Source organism: Pygocentrus nattereri, chromosome 20 (genome assembly GCF_015220715.1).
Source record: "Pygocentrus nattereri isolate fPygNat1 chromosome 20, fPygNat1.pri, whole genome shotgun sequence".
In the NCBI taxonomy this organism is placed as follows: Eukaryota; Metazoa; Chordata; class Actinopteri; order Characiformes; family Serrasalmidae; genus Pygocentrus; species Pygocentrus nattereri.
This window is the reverse complement of record NC_051230.1, coordinates 37563314-37580813: the sequence shown is the minus strand read 5'-3', so window position 1 is coordinate 37580813 and position 17500 is coordinate 37563314. Positions and strand designations below refer to the sequence as shown.

Here is a 17500-nt window from a genome sequence, read left to right as displayed (position 1 = left end):
ACACTCCACTCTATTACTCTCCATTCAGCTCTATTACTCTCCATTCAGCTCTGTCGCTGTACGCTCCGCTCTATTACTGTACACTCCACTCTATTACTCTCCATTCAGCTCTTTTACTCTCCATTCAGCTCTGTCGCTGTACACTCCGCTCTATTACTGTACACTCCGCTCTATTACTCTCCATTCAGCTCTATTACTCTCCATTCAGCTCTGTCGCTGTACACTCCGCTCTATTACTGTACACTCCACTCTATTACTGTACACTCCGCTCTATTACTCTCCATTCAGCTCTGTCGCTGTACGCTCCGCTCTATTACTGTACACTCCACTCTATTACTCTCCATTCAGCTCTATTACTCTCCATTCAGCTCTGTCGCTGTACGCTCCGCTCTATTACTGTACACTCCACTCTATTACTCTCCATTCAGCTCTGTTGCTGTACGCTCCGCTCTATTACTGTACACTCCACTCTATTACTCTCCATTCAGCTCTATTACTCTCCATTCAGCTCTATTACTCTCCATTCAGCTCTGTCGCTGTACACTCCGCTCTATTACTGTACACTCCACTCTATTACTCTCAATTCAGCTCTATTACTCTCCATTCAGCTCTGTCGCTGTACGCTCCGCTGTATTACTGTACACTCCGCTCTATTACTCTCCATTCAGCTCTGTCGCTGTACACTCCGCTCTATTACTGTACACTCCACTCTATTACTCTCAATTCAGCTCTATTACTCTCCATTCAGCTCTGTCGCTGTACGCTCCGCTGTATTACTGTACACTCCGCTCTATTACTCTCCATTCAGCTCTGTCGCTGTACGCTCCGCTCTATTACTGTACACTCCGCTCTATTACTGTACACTCCACTCTATTACTCTCCATTCAGCTCTATTACTCTCCATTCAGCTCTGGCGCTGTACACTCCGCTGTATTACTGTACACTCCACTCTATTACTCTCCATTCAGCTCTATTACTCTCCATTCAGCTCTGTCGCTGTACACTCCGCTCTATTACTGTACACTCCGCTCTATTACTCTCCATTCAGCTCTGGCGCTGTACGCTCCGCTTTATTACTGTATGTTCCGCTCTATTACTGTACGCTCCGCTCTATTACTCTCCATTCAGCTCTGTCGCTGTACGCTCCGCTCTATTACTGTACGTTCCGCTCTATTACTCTCCATTCAGCTCTGTCGCTGTACGCTCCGCTCTATTACTGTACGTTCCGCTCTATTACTGTACGCTCCGCTCTATTACTCTCCATTCAGCTCTGTCGCTGTACGCTCCGCTCTATTACTCTCCATTCAGCTCTGTCGCTGTACACTCCGCTCTATTACTGTACACTCCGCTCTATTACTCTCCATTCCGCTCTGTCGCTGTACGCTCCGCTCTATTACTGTGCGCTCCGCTCTATTATTGTGTGCTCCGCTCTATTACTCTCCGCTCCGCTCTGCCGCTGTATGCTCCGCTCTGCCGCTGTACGCTCCGCTCTATTACTCTCCATTCCGCTCTGTCGCTGTACGCTCCGCTCTATTACTGTGCGCTCCGCTCTATTACTGTGTGCTCCTCTCTATTACTCTCCGCTCTGCCGCTGTATGCTCCGCTCTGCCGCTGTATGCTCCGCTCTGCTGCTGTACGCTCCGCTCTATTACTGTACGCTCTGCTCTATTACTGTACACTCCGCTCTATTACTCTCCATCCAGCTCTGTCGCTGTACGCTCCGCTCTATTACTCTCCATTCAGCTCTGTCGCTGTACGCTCCGCTCTATTACTCTCCATTCAGCTCTGTTGCTGTACGCTCCGCTCTATTACTGTAAACTCCACTCTATTACTCTCCATTCAGCTCTATTACTCTCCATTCAGCTCTATTACTCTCCATTCAGCTCTAATACTCTCCATTCAGCTCTGTCGCTGTACGCTCCGCTCTATTACTGTACACTCCGCTCTATTACTCTCCATTCCGCTCTGTCGCTGTACGCTCCGCTCTATTACTGTGCGCTCCGCTCTATTACTGTGTGCTCCTCTCTATTACTCTCCGCTCCGCTCTGCCGCTGTATGCTCCGCTCTGCCGCTGTATGCTCCGCTCTGCTGCTGTACGCTCCGCTCTATTACTGTACGCTCCGCTCTATTACTGTACACTCCGCTCTGTTACTCTCCATCCAGCTCTGTCGCTGTACGCTCCGCTCTATTACTCTCCATTCAGCTCTGTCGCTGTACGCTCCGCTCTATTACTCTCCATTCAGCTCTGTCGCTGTACGCTCCGCTCTATTACTCTCCATTCAGCTCTGTTGCTGTACGCTCCGCTCTATTACTGTACGCTCCGCTCTATTACTGTACACTCCACTCTATTACTCTCCATTCAGCCCTATTACTCTCCATTCAGCTCTATTACTCTCCATTCAGCTCTAATACTCTCCATTCAGCTCTGTCGCTGTACGCTCCGCTCTATTACTGTACACTCCGCTCTATTACTCTCCATTCAGCTCTGTCGCTGTACACTCCACTCTATTACTGTACACTCCACTCTATTACTCTCCATTCAACTCTGTCGCTGTACACTCCGCTCTATTACTGTACACTCCGCTCTATTACTCTCCATTCAGCTCTGTCGCTGTACGCTCCGCTCTATTACTGTACACTCCGCTCTATTACTGTACACTCCACTCTATTACACTCCATTCAGCTCTATTACTCTCCATTCAGCTCTGTCGCTGTACGCTCCGCTCTATTACTGTACACTCCGCTCTATTACTCTCCATTCAGCTCTGTCGCTGTACACTCCACTCTATTACTGTACACTCCACTCTATTACTCTCCATTCAACTCTGTCGCTGTACACTCCGCTCTATTACTGTACACTCCGCTCTATTACTCTCCATTCAGCTCTGTCGCTGTACGCTCCGCTCTATTACTGTACACTCCGCTCAATTACTGTACACTCCACTCTATTACACTCCATTCAGCTCTATTACTCTCCATTCAGCTCTGTCGCTGTACGCTCCGCTCTATTACTGTACACTCCGCTCTATTACTGTACACTCCACTCTATTACTCTCCATTCAGCTCTATTACTCTCCATTCAGCTCTGGCGCTGTACACTCCGCTGTATTACTGTACACTCCACTCTATTACTCTCCATTCAGCTCTATTACTCTCCATTCAGCTCTGGCGCTGTACACTCCGCTGTATTACTGTACACTCCACTCTATTACTCTCCATTCAGCTCTATTACTCTCCATTCAGCTCTGTCGCTGTACACTCCGCTCTATTACTGTACACTCCGCTCTATTACTCTCCATTCAGCTCTGGCGCTGTACGCTCCGCTCTATTACTGTATGTTCCGCTCTATTACTGTACGCTCCGCTCTATTACTCTCCATTCAGCTCTGTCGCTGTACGCTCCGCTCTATTACTGTACGCTCCGCTCTATTACTGTACGCTCCGCTCTATTACTCTCCATTCAGCTCTTTCTCTGTACGCTCCGCTCTATTACTCTCCATTCAGCTCTGTCGCTGTACACTCCGCTCTATTACTGTACACTCCGCTCTATTACTCTCCATTCAGCTCTGTCGCTGTACGCTCCGCTCTATTACTGTGCGCTCCGCTCTATTACTGTACACTCCGCTCTATTACTCTCCATTCAGCTCTGTCGCTGTACGCTCCGCTCTATTACTGTGCGCTCCGCTCTATTACTGTGTGCTCCGCTCTATTACTCTCCGCTCCGCTCTGCCGCTGTATGCTCCGCTCTGCCGCTGTACGCTCCGCTCTATTACTCTCCATTCCGCTCTGTCGCTGTACGCTCCGCTCTATTACTGTGCGCTCCGCTCTATTACTGTGTGCTCCTCTCTATTACTCTCCGCTCTGCCGCTGTATGCTCCGCTCTGCCGCTGTATGCTCCGCTCTGCTGCTGTACGCTCCGCTCTATTACTGTACGCTCTGCTCTATTACTGTACACTCCGCTCTATTACTCTCCATCCAGCTCTGTCGCTGTACGCTCCGCTCTATTACTCTCCATTCAGCTCTGTCGCTGTACGCTCCGCTCTATTACTCTCCATTCAGCTCTGTTGCTGTACGCTCCGCTCTATTACTGTAAACTCCACTCTATTACTCTCCATTCAGCTCTATTACTCTCCATTCAGCTCTATTACTCTCCATTCAGCTCTAATACTCTCCATTCAGCTCTGTCGCTGTACGCTCCGCTCTATTACTGTACACTCCGCTCTATTACTCTCCATTCCGCTCTGTCGCTGTACGCTCCGCTCTATTACTGTGCGCTCCGCTCTATTACTGTGTGCTCCTCTCTATTACTCTCCGCTCCGCTCTGCCGCTGTATGCTCCGCTCTGCCGCTGTATGCTCCGCTCTGCTGCTGTACGCTCCGCTCTATTACTGTACGCTCCGCTCTATTACTGTACACTCCGCTCTATTACTCTCCATCCAGCTCTGTCGCTGTACGCTCCGCTCTATTACTCTCCATTCAGCTCTGTCGCTGTACGCTCCGCTCTATTACTCTCCATTCAGCTCTGGCGCTGTACACTCCGCTGTATTACTGTACACTCCACTCTATTACTCTCCATTCAGCTCTATTACTCTCCATTCAGCTCTGGCGCTGTACACTCCGCTGTATTACTGTACACTCCACTCTATTACTCTCCATTCAGCTCTATTACTCTCCATTCAGCTCTGTCGCTGTACACTCCGCTCTATTACTGTACACTCCGCTCTATTACTCTCCATTCAGCTCTGGCGCTGTACGCTCCGCTCTATTACTGTATGTTCCGCTCTATTACTGTACGCTCCGCTCTATTACTCTCCATTCAGCTCTGTCGCTGTACGCTCCGCTCTATTACTGTACGTTCCGCTCTATTACTGTACGCTCCGCTCTATTACTCTCCATTCAGCTCTGTCGCTGTACGCTCCGCTCTATTACTCTCCATTCAGCTCTGTCGCTGTACACTCCGCTCTATTACTGTACACTCCGCTCTATTACTCTCCATTCAGCTCTGTCGCTGTACGCTCCGCTCTATTACTGTGCGCTCCGCTCTATTACTGTACACTCCGCTCTATTACTCTCCATTCCGCTCTGTCGCTGTACGCTCCGCTCTATTACTGTGCGCTCCGCTCTATTACTGTGTGCTCCGCTCTATTACTCTCCGCTCCGCTCTGCCGCTGTATGCTCCGCTCTGCCGCTGTACGCTCCGCTCTATTACTCTCCATTCCGCTCTGTCGCTGTACGCTCCGCTCTATTACTGTGCGCTCCGCTCTATTACTGTGTGCTCCTCTCTATTACTCTCCGCTCTGCCGCTGTATGCTCCGCTCTGCCGCTGTATGCTCCGCTCTGCTGCTGTACGCTCCGCTCTATTACTGTACGCTCTGCTCTATTACTGTACACTCCGCTCTATTACTCTCCATCCAGCTCTGTCGCTGTACGCTCCGCTCTATTACTCTCCATTCAGCTCTGTCGCTGTACGCTCCGCTCTATTACTCTCCATTCAGCTCTGTTGCTGTACGCTCCGCTCTATTACTGTAAACTCCACTCTATTACTCTCCATTCAGCTCTATTACTCTCCATTCAGCTCTATTACTCTCCATTCAGCTCTAATACTCTCCATTCAGCTCTGTCGCTGTACGCTCCGCTCTATTACTGTACACTCCGCTCTATTACTCTCCATTCCGCTCTGTCGCTGTACGCTCCGCTCTATTACTGTGCGCTCCGCTCTATTACTGTGTGCTCCTCTCTATTACTCTCCGCTCCGCTCTGCCGCTGTATGCTCCGCTCTGCCGCTGTATGCTCCGCTCTGCTGCTGTACGCTCCGCTCTATTACTGTACGCTCCGCTCTATTACTGTACACTCCGCTCTATTACTCTCCATCCAGCTCTGTCGCTGTACGCTCCGCTCTATTACTCTCCATTCAGCTCTGTCGCTGTACGCTCCGCTCTATTACTCTCCATTCAGCTCTGTTGCTGTACGCTCCGCTCTATTACTGTACGCTCCGCTCTATTACTGTACACTCCACTCTATTACTCTCCATTCAGCCCTATTACTCTCCATTCAGCTCTATTACTCTCCATTCAGCTCTAATACTCTCCATTCAGCTCTGTCGCTGTACGCTCCGCTCTATTACTGTACACTCCGCTCTATTACTCTCCATTCAGCTCTGTCGCTGTACACTCCACTCTATTACTGTACACTCCACTCTATTACTCTCCATTCAACTCTGTCGCTGTACACTCCGCTCTATTACTGTACACTCCGCTCTATTACTCTCCATTCAGCTCTGTCGCTGTACGCTCCGCTCTATTACTGTACACTCCGCTCTATTACTCTCCATTCAGCTCTGTCGCTGTACGCTCCGCTCTATTACTGTACACTCCACTCTATTACTCTCCATTCAGCTCTATTACTCTCCATTCAGCTCTGTCGCTGTACACTCCGCTCTATTACTGTACACTCCGCTCTATTACTCTCCATTCAGCTCTATTACTCTCCATTCCGCTCTGTCGCTGTACGCTCCGCTCTATTACTGTGTGCTCCTCTCTATTACTCTCCGCTCCGCTCTGCCGCTGTACGCTCCGCTCTATTACTGTACGCTCCGCTCTATTACTGTACACTCTGCTCTATTACTCTCCATCCAGCTCTGTCGTTGTACACTCCGCTCTATTACTGTACACTCCGCTCTATTACTCTCCATCCAGCTCTGTCACTGTACGCTCCGCTCTATTACTCTCCATTCAGCTCTGTCGCTTTACGCTCCGCTCTATTACTCTCCATCCAGCTCTGTCACTGTACGCTCCGCTCTATTACTCTCCATCCAGCTCTGTCACTGTACGCTCCGCTCTATTACTCTCCATTCAGCTCTGTCGCTTTACGCTCCGCTCTATTACTGTCCATTCAGCTCTGTCGCTGTACGCTCCGCTCTATTACTGTACACTCCGCTCTATTACTCTCCATTCAGCTCTGTCGCTGTACACTCCGCTCTATTACTGTACACTCCGCTCTATTACTCTCCATTCAGCTCTGTCGCTGTACGCTCCGCTCTATTACTGTACACTCCGCTCTATTACTGTACACTCCGCTCTATTACTCTCCATTCAGCTCTATTACTCTCCATTCAGCTGTCGCTGTACGCTCCATACTATTACTGTACAATCCGCTCTATTACTCTCCATTCAGCTCTATTACTCTCCATTCAGCTCTAATACTCTCCATTCAGCTCTGTCGCTGTACGCTCCGCTCTATTACTGTACACTCCGCTCTATTACTCTCCATTCAGCTCTGTCGCTGTACATTCAGGTCTGTTTTGAGACCTGCTAACGGCAAACTCGGAGCCCTGTTTCATTTCTGGTTTAAACTGCCCCCTCACCCTGAGGAGAACCCTGAGTCCGCCTTAAGACCCCTCCATTACAGAGAATATGCAGTGTGGAGAGCTGTTAGAGCTGGTTTAAGGGAGTTTGTCTACTTCCCGTTTCTGCTACTGAGTGCTGATTGGTTGGCGTTACTGCCACTGAGCACTCAACTATGAAGCAGCCTCATCTACTTGACTCATATTTGCTTTAGATGTTTTTTTTAGTTCCTCAGATCAATGTTTGAGGTTCTAGTTCTGAGGTTGAAGTTCTGTCCTCAAAGTTTAATGTAAAAATGCGTCTGTGTTTCTCTTCAGGTAAAATCTCAAAAATCTTCATATCCCATCTCCACGGTGACCACATGTACGGCCTGCCAGGGCTGCTGTGCACGCTGAGTCTGAACTGTAGCGTGCCTCCAGGCCAGCAGGGGGAGCGTGTGGAGATATTCGGGCCGGTGGGTTTGAGGCTGTTTCTGCGCGTCGCTCTGCGCGTCTCCAGCTCTGAGCTAATGTTTCCCTTCACCGTTCACGAGCTGGAGCCCACCAGAGACCAAAGCCCCCCCACTGGCCTGCTGGACCCTGAGCTGACCGCCTGTTGCCCGCAGCACCACCCGCAGGAGCAGCCTGGTAGGACGGTGCGGCTGGATGTGGAGTCGAACTGTTACACGCTGATCGAGGACGAGCAGGTTGTGGTGAAGGCCTTCAGGCTCTGTCACAGGGTTCCTTCATTTGGGTTCTCCATTCAGGAGAGAGACCAGCCCGGACGCCTCAGAGTGGAGCTGCTCAAAGAGATGGGTGAGTAAATAAAATCAGCCTACAGCAGTTTAGCCCCACCCATTCAGCTACAGCATCTTAGCCCCACCCATTCAGCTACAGCAGTTTAGCCCCATCCATTCAGCTATCGCAGCTTAGCCCCACCCATTCAGCTACAGCACCTTAGCCACACCCATTCTACAGCAGTTGTGTGTTGTGTGTTTGCTCTGCAGGACTGAAACCTGGTCCACTATTTGGTCGTCTGAAGAACGGAGAGTCGGTGACGCTGGAGGATGGTCGTGTTCTTGGGCCCAGCGAGGTTCTGGAGCCGGCAACCCGCGGACGGAAGGTGTGCGTTTTGGGGGACTGCAGCGGGGCGGTGGGGGAGGGGGTCCACGGGGTGTGCGAGGGGGCAGATATGCTGGTTCACGAGGCCACGCTGGAGGACGGGTTACAGGAGAAAGCTGTGGAACACGGACACAGCACTCCCAGCATGGCGGCTGCAGTGGCGCGGGACTGTGGCGCTCACACGCTCCTTCTCACGCATTTCAGCCAGCGCTACAAACCTGCTGGGGGTCCGGGAGGGACTGGGGACGACGTCCTCAAGTTGAAGAGACAGGCTGAACTCGCCCTGCAAGGAACAAACACGTGCGTCATACTCGCTGAGGACTTTCTCTCTCTACCTATTCCTCTTAGAAAACACCTGGCCGAGCCTGACGGCACCTGGCCGAGCCTGACGGCACCTGACCGAGCCTGATGGCACCTGGCCAAGCATGACGGCACCTAACCCTAACCCTGACGGCACCTGGCCGAGCCTGACGGCACCTAACCGAGCCTGACGGCACCTAACCCTAACCCTGACGGCACCTGGCCGAGCCTGACGGCACCTAATCCTAACCCTGACGGCACCTAACCCTGACGGCACCTGGCCAAGCCTGACGGCACCTAACCCTAACCCTGACGGCACCTAACCCTAACCCTGACGGCACCTAACCCTAACCCTGACGGCACCTGGCCGAGCCCGACGGCACCTAACCCTAACCCCAACGGCACCTAACCCTAACCCCAACGGCACCTAACCCTAACCCTGACGGCACCTAACCCTAACCCTGACGGCACCTGGCCGAGCCCGACGGCACCTAACCCTAACCCCAACGGCACCTAACCCTAACCCCAACGGCACCTAACCCTAACCCTGACGGCACCTAACCCTAACCCTGACGGCACCTAACCCTAACCCTGACGGCACCTAACCCTAACCCTGACGGCACCTGGCCGAGCCCGACGGCACCTAACCCTAACCCCAACGGCACCTAACCCTAACCCCAACGGCACCTAACCCTAACCCTGACGGCACCTAACCCTAACCCTGACGGCACCTAACCCTAACCCTGACGGCACCTGGCCGAGCTTGACGGCACCTAACCCTAACCCTGACGGCACCTAACCCTAACCCTGACGGCACCTAACCCTAACCCTGACGGCACCTGGCCGAGCCCGACGGCACCTAACCCTAACCCCAACGGCACCTAACCCTAACCCCGACGGCACCTAACCCTAACCCCGACGGCACCTAACCCTAACCCCGACGGCACCTAACCCTAACCCTGACGGCACCTGGCCGAGCTTGACGGCACCTAACCCTAACCCTGACGGCACCTGACCGAGCCTGACGGCACCTAACCCTAACCCTGACGGCACCTAACCCTAACCCTGACGGCACCTGACCGAGCCTGACGGCACCTAACCCTAACCCCGACGGCACCTAACCCTAACCCCGACGGCACCTAACCCTAACCCCGACGGCACCTAACCCTAACCCCGACGGCACCTAACCCTAACCCTGACGGCACCTGGCCGAGCTTGACGGCACCTAACCCTAACCCTGACGGCACCTGACCGAGCCTGACGGCACCTAACCCTAACCCTGACGGCACCTAACCCTAACCCTGACGGCACCTGACCGAGCCTGACGGCACCTAACCCTAACCCTGACGGCACCTGACCGAGCCTGACGGCACCTAACCCTAACCCCGACGGCACCTAACCCTAACCCTGACGGCACCTGGCCGAGCCTGACTGAACTGTGCTTGCTGAGGATTCCTCTCTTTACCTGTTCCTCTGAGAGAGCAGGCTGATGCAGCTCTCACTGTGATGTGAAAACAAAATAAAATCTTTTTTTCGTTTATTTTCCTGAATTATTTGAACAAAGCGGCTGTTTTTATATTGTGATATGTGTCCTTTAAAGATTGTTCTGTATTTAGTGGGAATGTGTTCTGAAACTACTCTAAATGCTGTGTCTGTTCAGTCTCCATGGCCTGGATCAAGACCTTTCAGTCTTTCCTCTGGATCCACACACACTGCACACATTCACTAGAGTATAGATGTTTTCACACACCCTGCCTCACTTTTCTGTTAAATAAGTCTCTAAATACGAGTCACAGACGCCTCCAGTGCCATGTCTGCCTCGTTTTCTGGATTCAGAGTTCAGAGCGGAAACTCCGCCCCTTTCCAGCATCTGTTTGTCTCCGAACACAGCGGCGTTGTTTTTCCCACCCGTATTCAGACACGTCCCGCCCCCTGCTGCGCTAGGATTGGCTAAAGCGTCACATCACCCAAGCTGTCGTCCAATGGTTGAGGACTCTAACACCGGAGGGGCGGGGCTCTATAGAAAACAGGTGGGAATTGAAACCCGTCCGCGGTCTCCTCGCCATATTGCAGCGGCGTTAGTTCATCATCGCCTCATCCGGCGGGTTTAAGAGCCTCAGCGGCTTAGAGTCGCTGTGGATGTGAACCGTAAGTCTTCACGCCGTCTTTAAAGCGTCCTTAAATCGGGAAAACGTGCACTGATCCGCAGAAACCGAGACACGAGCCTCGCTCGCCTGGCTCGGTTTAGCTAATGTGGCTAACGGCGTTATGAGTGTGAGCCGGATCCGAGGAGCTGGATCCGAGGAGCTGGATCCGTTTTAATATCCTAATATATGCTGTTCTGGTCTTCCGGCGGGAGTACCGCGCTCCCGCCGGCCTGCCGCCTGTTTATTCGCGTGTTTTGTCAGTAAATTAAACTCGCTCTCATTGTTTTGTCCATCGCTAGCCGTTAGCTCTTAGACGAGCCTCTCGGGCGAATTCTCCGGTCCACCTTAAATGGTCTGGCAGTTCCGTTACTGCATGTAGCGCACCTGCAGCTGCAGCTGCAGTATTTAAGGTGGAACGGGACATTCGAGCGAGCAGCTTGTTTGGAGCCTTTGGTTTTCCGCTCGTTGAGTTTTGTGTTTAAAATGATTCTTCTGTCCATTTCCGCTGCTTCTCGGTTCAGCCCGGGCTCCAACACGCCTGTGTGCGGATGGTTCCGCCCCCGTTCAGCCCTGGTTTACTCGTCCAGATCAGGCTTTGCGTTCAGGCTTCATATGAGGATAAACCCACCCTTAAGGAGGATGAATTAAGCCCCGTATGCTTTAGTCTCAAAAGAGGAGTCCACCAGTTTTTCCACAATTTTTGCTTAACTAAAATGTTGAGATATAAACAAAGTCAGATTCAGAGCCGCTCACAGTGGTGGTGATGGGAACCAGACGTCCCTCTAAAAGCTCCTCACAGTGGAGGTGATGGGAACCAGACGTCCCTCTAAAAGCTCCTCACAGTGGAGGTGATGGGAACCAGGCGTCCCCCTCTAAAAGCTCCTCACAGTGGTGGTGATGGGAACCAGGCGTCCCCCTCTAAAAGCTCCTCACAGTGGTGGTGATGGGAACCAGGCGTCCCCCTCTAAAAGCTCCTCACAGTGGTGGTATTGGGAACCAGACGTCCCCCTCTAAAAGCTCCTCACAGTGGTGGTGATGGGAACCAGACGTCCCTCTAAAAGCTCCTACAGAAAGTTCCTACATGAACTGGTTCTGAATTCACTGCCTGATGACTGAGACGCTGTTTTATGAGAGTTTAGAGAACTTCAACTCCATTCATGGTGGAGGGAGACATGCAGGGCGCTGTGCGGCAAAATAGTCCCCAAAGAAAACTCATTATTCCAGATTTTCCACTGTTTTCCATCATCAACATTCCATATAAGCTCAGAAGACTCGTGTAGGTTCTCTGGTGGTTCTGGATGGTAAATAAAGTGTCTATATCTGTGTTGTAGTCATGGCGACGCCTGGTTCCCATCACCACCACTGTAAAGACGTCTGACCCGTTTCAGTCCAAACCTTCTGAACCTCTGATTACACCTGAAACACTGAGTTATGTTGGTATGGTATGTCCCCTGTAAGTGTGGGACACAGAACTGAAGAACTCTGGTGGTCTTGATGAAGCTGAGTGATGTGTCTCTGTTTTCAGTGGAGGAGCTGGACGGAGTCTGAGTGGACAGTGCTGTGGAGTTCTGGCTGGTGCTGTGGAGATTGGCTCTCTCTGATGAAGAGTCTGGAGGTGGTGGTGTCTCTCTGAGCACCTCTCTGACCCGAGAACGCCCGGTGTGTGTAGTGTGTGTGCAGTATGTCGGTCTCCAGCACCCCCACCAGTAACGATGCCTGTCTGAGCATCGTGCACAGCCTGATGTGCCACCGGCAGGGCGGCGAGAGCGAGTCCTTCTCCAAGCGGGCGATCGAGAGCCTGGTGAAGAAGCTGAAGGAGAAGAAGGATGAGCTGGACTCGCTCATCACTGCGGTAACCACCAACGGAGCGCACCCCAGCAAGTGTGTGACCATCCAGCGCACGCTCGACGGACGGCTGCAGGTGAGACGCGTGGTGGTGATGCTGTTTACAGGCCGCGGGTCGTAAAGGGTTTCCTCGTGTGATCTGCGCTCGTCTGTGGCGTTCTGTGTGTGTGTGTGTTGATGTCTACGCTGTTCCTTATATCACGACGTTGTTGTTGTTGTTGTTGTTGTTGTTTACAGGTGGCGGGTCGTAAAGGGTTTCCTCGTGTGATCTGCGCTCGTCTGTGGCGTTCTGTGTGTGTGTGTGTGTGTGTGTGTGTGTGTTGATGTCTACGCTGTTCCTTATATCACGATGTTGTTGTTGTTGTTGTTGTTGTTGTTGTTGTTTACAGGTGGCGGGTCGTAAAGGGTTTCCTCATGTGATCTACGCTCGTCTGTGGCGCTGGCCTGACCTGCACAAGAACGAACTGAAGCACGTTAAATACTGCCAGTACGCCTTTGATCTGAAGTGCGACAGCGTGTGTGTGAACCCGTACCACTACGAGAGGGTGGCGTCTCCGGGTATCGGTCAGTCAGTTTAACTCTCAGGACAGACAGAAGCCCAGAATATGAGCTCTTTAGTGACGTTACTGCTGTCATCAGTAATAATCCTCACGTTTCTCTCTCGCTCCCGCTCAGATCTGTCTGGACTAACTCTGGGCGCAGGTGAGTAGGACGCTCTGCTCTGCTCTGCTCTCACCGTTCGCGGTCAGTTACGCTGACTCACCCCGTGATGAACCCACCTGCTCTCCCTGTGTGTGTGCAGGTCCCAGTGCGGGGCTGCTGGTGAAGGAGGAGTTCGAAGGTCAGCCGTCTCACTCCAGCTCTGAAGGCTCTCACGGTATTCAGACCATTCAGCACCAGCCCGCCCCCTCGCAGCCGGCTCCGCCCACCGCCACACGCCCCGCCCTCCCGGACACCTTCAGCAGCCCCACTCTCCTGCCCCCTCCTGATGCTGCGAGCTCCGCCTCCAGCTCCGCCTTCCCCACCATGGCTGCAGGACCAGCCAGTAAGAACCTTCCTTAATGTTTAGCGGTTAGCATTAGCATTGTGTTAGGGTTTACTCGTTACTCGTTACTCGACCCCGAACGCAGCTGCTCAGCTTCAGTGGTTTTAGCGCTGGAGCTGCGGAGCTCATGTAGCTCACACATGAATCATCATTCACCTGCCTAATGCTAGTGTGTGGTGCTGTAGCCGTGCCGAGGGCACCGTGCCGGCCTAACTGGTGGTCGTCCGGGTCTCCCCATATCCGACAGCTCCACAGGGGCTGCTCCTACCCAGGCGTCACACTGCTGGAGGTCCACTTGGCCTGAGATCAGCCCCAAGCCACCCCTTTCAAACCAGCCTGGCCCCTCTAACCCCTGGGAACCTGTTCAGTTGGCACCCCTCTGGAAAGCCCCTGGTGTGAAAATTCAGGCACCCGTACATCTGGATGGAAGACGCTCGGACCATCGTCACCCGGTGCCGGCGCCAACCCACCAGCTGCACTCTACAGGCCAGAGCCGGCTGAGCGCAGGGAATTCCACGGCCGTCTTGTGCGGCTGAGTGATGAAGAGGAGGCTTGATTAAACGTGTAACGAGGCCAGACGCAGGTCAGGCTGAGTGAGGAAGAGGAGGCTTGATTAAACCTGTAACGAGGCCAGACGCAGGTCAGGCTGAGTGAGGAAGAGGAGGCTTGATTAAACGTGTAATGAGGCCAGACGCAGGTCAGGCTGAGTGAGGAAGAGGAGGCTTGATTAAACGTGTAACGAGGCCAGACGCAGGTCAGGCTGAGTGAGGAAGAGGAGGCTTGATTAAACGTGTAATGAGGCCGGTCAGGTCAGGCTGAGTGATGAAGAGGAGGCTTGATTAAACGTGTAATGAGGCCGTCAGGTCGGGCTGAGTGATGAAGAGGAGGCTTGATTAAACGTGTAATGAGGCCGTCAGGTCAGGCTGAGTGAGGAAGAGGAGGCTTGATTAAACGTGTAATGAGGCCGGTCAGGTCAGGCTGAGTGAGGAAGAGGAGGCTTGATTAAACGTGTAATGAGGCCGTCAGGTCAGGCTGAGTGATGAAGAGGAGGCTTGATTAAACGTGTAATGAGGCCGGTCAGGTCAGGCTGAGTGAGGAAGAGGAGGCTTGATTAAATGTGTAACGAGGCCAGACGCAGGTCAGGCTGAGTGAGGAAGAGGAGGCTTGATTAAACGTGTAATGAGGCCGGTCAGGTCAGGCTGAGTGAGGAAGAGGAGGCTTGATTAAACGTGTAATGAGGCCGTCAGGTCAGGCTGCGTGAGGAAGAGGAGGCTTGATTAAACGTGTAATGAGGCCGGTTAGGTCAGGCTGAGTGAGGAAGAGGAGGCTTGATTAAACGTGTAATGAGGCCGTCAGGTCAGGCTGCGTGAGGAAGAGGAGGCTTGATTAAACGTGTAATGAGGCCGGTCAGGTCAGGCTGAGTGAGGAAGAGGAGGCTTGATTAAACGTGTAATGAGGCCGTCAGGTCAGGCTGAGTGATGAAGAGGAGGCTTGATTAAACGTGTAATGAGGCCGTCAGGTCGGGCTGAGTGATGAAGAGGAGGCTTGATTAAACGTGTAATGAGGCCGGTCAGGTCAGGCTGAGTGAGGAAGAGGAGGCTTGATTAAACGTGTAATGAGGCCGTCAGGTCAGGCTGAGTGAGGAAGAGGAGGCTTGATTAAACGTGTAATGAGGCCGGACGCAGGTCAGGCTGAGTGATGAAGAGGAGGCTTGATTAAACGTGTAATGAGGCCGTCAGGTCAGGCTGAGTGATGAAGAGGAGGCTTGATTAAACGTGTAATGAGGCCGTCAGGTCAGGCTGAGTGAGGAAGAGGAGGCTTGATTAAACGTGTAATGAGGCCGTCAGGTCAGGCTGAGTGAGGAAGAGGAGGCTTGATTAAACGTGTAATGAGGCCAGACGCAGGTCAGGCTGCGTGAGGAAGAGGAGGCTTGATTAAACGTGTAATGAGGCCGTCAGGTCAGGCTGAGTGATGAAGAGGAGGCTTGATTAAACGTGTAATGAGGCCGTCAGGTCAGGCTGAGTGAGGAAGAGGAGGCTTGATTAAACGTGTAATGAGGCCGGTCAGGTCAGGCTGAGTGAGGAAGAGGAGGCTTGATTAAACGTGTAATGAGGCCAGACGCAGGTCAGGCTGCGTGAGGAAGAGGAGGCTTGATTAAACGTGTAATGAGGCCGTCAGGTCAGGCTGAGTGAGGAAGAGGAGGCTTGATTAAACGTGTAATGAGGCCGGTCAGGTCAGGCTGAGTGAGGAAGAGGAGGCTTGATTAAACGTGTAATGAGGCCGTCAGGCTGAGTGAGGAAGAGGAGGCTTGATTAAACGTGTAATGAGGCCGGTCAGGTCAGGCTGAGTGAGGAAGAGGAGGCTTGATTAAACGTGTAATGAGGCCGGTCAGGTCAGGCTGAGTGAGGAAGAGGAGGCTTGATTAAACGTGTAATGAGGCCGGTTAGGTCAGGCTGAGTGAGGAAGAGGAGGCTTGATTAAACGTGTAATGAGGCCGTCAGGCTGAGTGAGGAAGAGGAGGCTTGATTAAACGTGTAATGAGGCCGGTCAGGTCAGGCTGAGTGAGGAAGAGGAGGCTTGATTAAACGTGTAATGAGGCCGGTCAGGTCAGGCTGAGTGAGGAAGAGGAGGCTTGATTAAACGTGTAATGAGGCCGTCAGGTCAGGCTGAGTGATGAAGAGGAGGCTTGATTAAACGTGTAATGAGGCCGGTCAGGTCAGGCTGCGTGATGAAGAGGAGGCTTGATTAAACGTGTAATGAGGCCGGTCAGGTCAGGCTGAGTGAGGAAGAGGAGGCTTGATTAAACGTGTAATGAGGCCGGTCAGGTCAGGCTGCGTGATGAAGAGGAGGCTTGATTAAACGTGTAATGAGGCCGGTCAGGTCAGGCTGAGTGATGAAGAGGAGGCTTGATTAAACGTGTAATGAGGCCGGTCAGGTCAGGCTGAGTGATGAAGAGGAGGCTTGATTAAACGTGTAATGAGGCCGGTCAGGTCAGGCTGAGTGAGGAAGAGGAGGCTTGATTAAACGTGTAATGAGGCCGTCAGGTCAGGCTGAGTGAGGAAGAGGAGGCTTGATTAAAGGTGTAATGAGGCCGGTCAGGTCAGGCTGAGTGAGGAAGAGGAGGCTTGATTAAACGTGTAATGAGGCCGGTCAGGTCAGGCTGAGTGATGAAGAGGAGGCTTGATTAAACGTGTAATGAGGCCGGTCAGGCTGAGTGAGGAAGAGGAGGCTTGATTAAACGTGTAATGAGGCCGGTCAGGTCAGGCTGAGTGAGGAAGAGGAGGCTTGATTAAACGTGTAATGAGGCCGTCAGGCTGAGTGAGGAAGAGGAGGCTTGATTAAACGTGTAATGAGGCCGGTCAGGTCAGGCTGCGTGATGAAGAGGAGGCTTGATTAAACGTGTAATGAGGCCGGTCAGGTCAGGCTGAGTGATGAAGAGGAGGCTTGATTAAACGTGTAATGAGGCCGGTCAGGTCAGGCTGCGTGATGAAGAGGAGGCTTGATTAAACGTGTAATGAGGCCGGTCAGGTCAGGCTGAGTGAGGAAGAGGAGGCTTGATTAAACGTGTAATGAGGCCGTCAGGTCAGGCTGCGTGAGGAAGAGGAGGCTTGATTAAACGTGTAATGAGGCCGGTCAGGTCAGGCTGAGTGAGGAAGAGGAGGCTTGATTAAACGTGTAATGAGGCCGTCAGGTCAGGCTGAGTGAGGAAGGGTCGGGCTGAG

The 17500-nt window shown here is 52.5% G+C and overlaps 2 protein-coding genes and 1 long non-coding RNA gene across 3 annotated transcripts in view; all 3 read left to right on the top strand.

The window, feature by feature from the left end:
- Nucleotides 1-10281, top strand: part of elac1 (elaC ribonuclease Z 1) — a 12227-nt gene extending 1946 nt beyond the window's left edge. Inside the window, exons 2-3 of the mRNA XM_037531288.1 lie at nt 7659-8135; nt 8327-10281. Coding sequence (XP_037387185.1) covers nt 7659-8135; nt 8327-8850 — 1001 coding nt within the window. The 3' untranslated portion in view covers nt 8851-10281. The remainder of the gene's footprint in view (nt 1-7658; nt 8136-8326) is intronic.
- A 476-nt stretch (nt 10282-10757) lies between these two features.
- The window catches only part of smad4 (SMAD family member 4), a 17771-nt gene continuing 11028 nt past the window's right edge, over nt 10758-17500 (top strand). Inside the window, exons 1-5 of the mRNA XM_037531692.1 lie at nt 10758-10889; nt 12414-12809; nt 13123-13297; nt 13409-13435; nt 13536-13778. Of these exons, the coding sequence (XP_037387589.1) occupies nt 12570-12809; nt 13123-13297; nt 13409-13435; nt 13536-13778 (685 nt within the window). The 5' untranslated portion in view covers nt 10758-10889; nt 12414-12569. The remainder of the gene's footprint in view (nt 10890-12413; nt 12810-13122; nt 13298-13408; nt 13436-13535; nt 13779-17500) is intronic.
- LOC119261830 lies at nt 16350-17466 on the top strand. The gene is made up of 2 exons (XR_005129222.1): nt 16350-16713; nt 17092-17466. It is a non-coding gene; the product is annotated as an uncharacterized LOC119261830 (long non-coding RNA).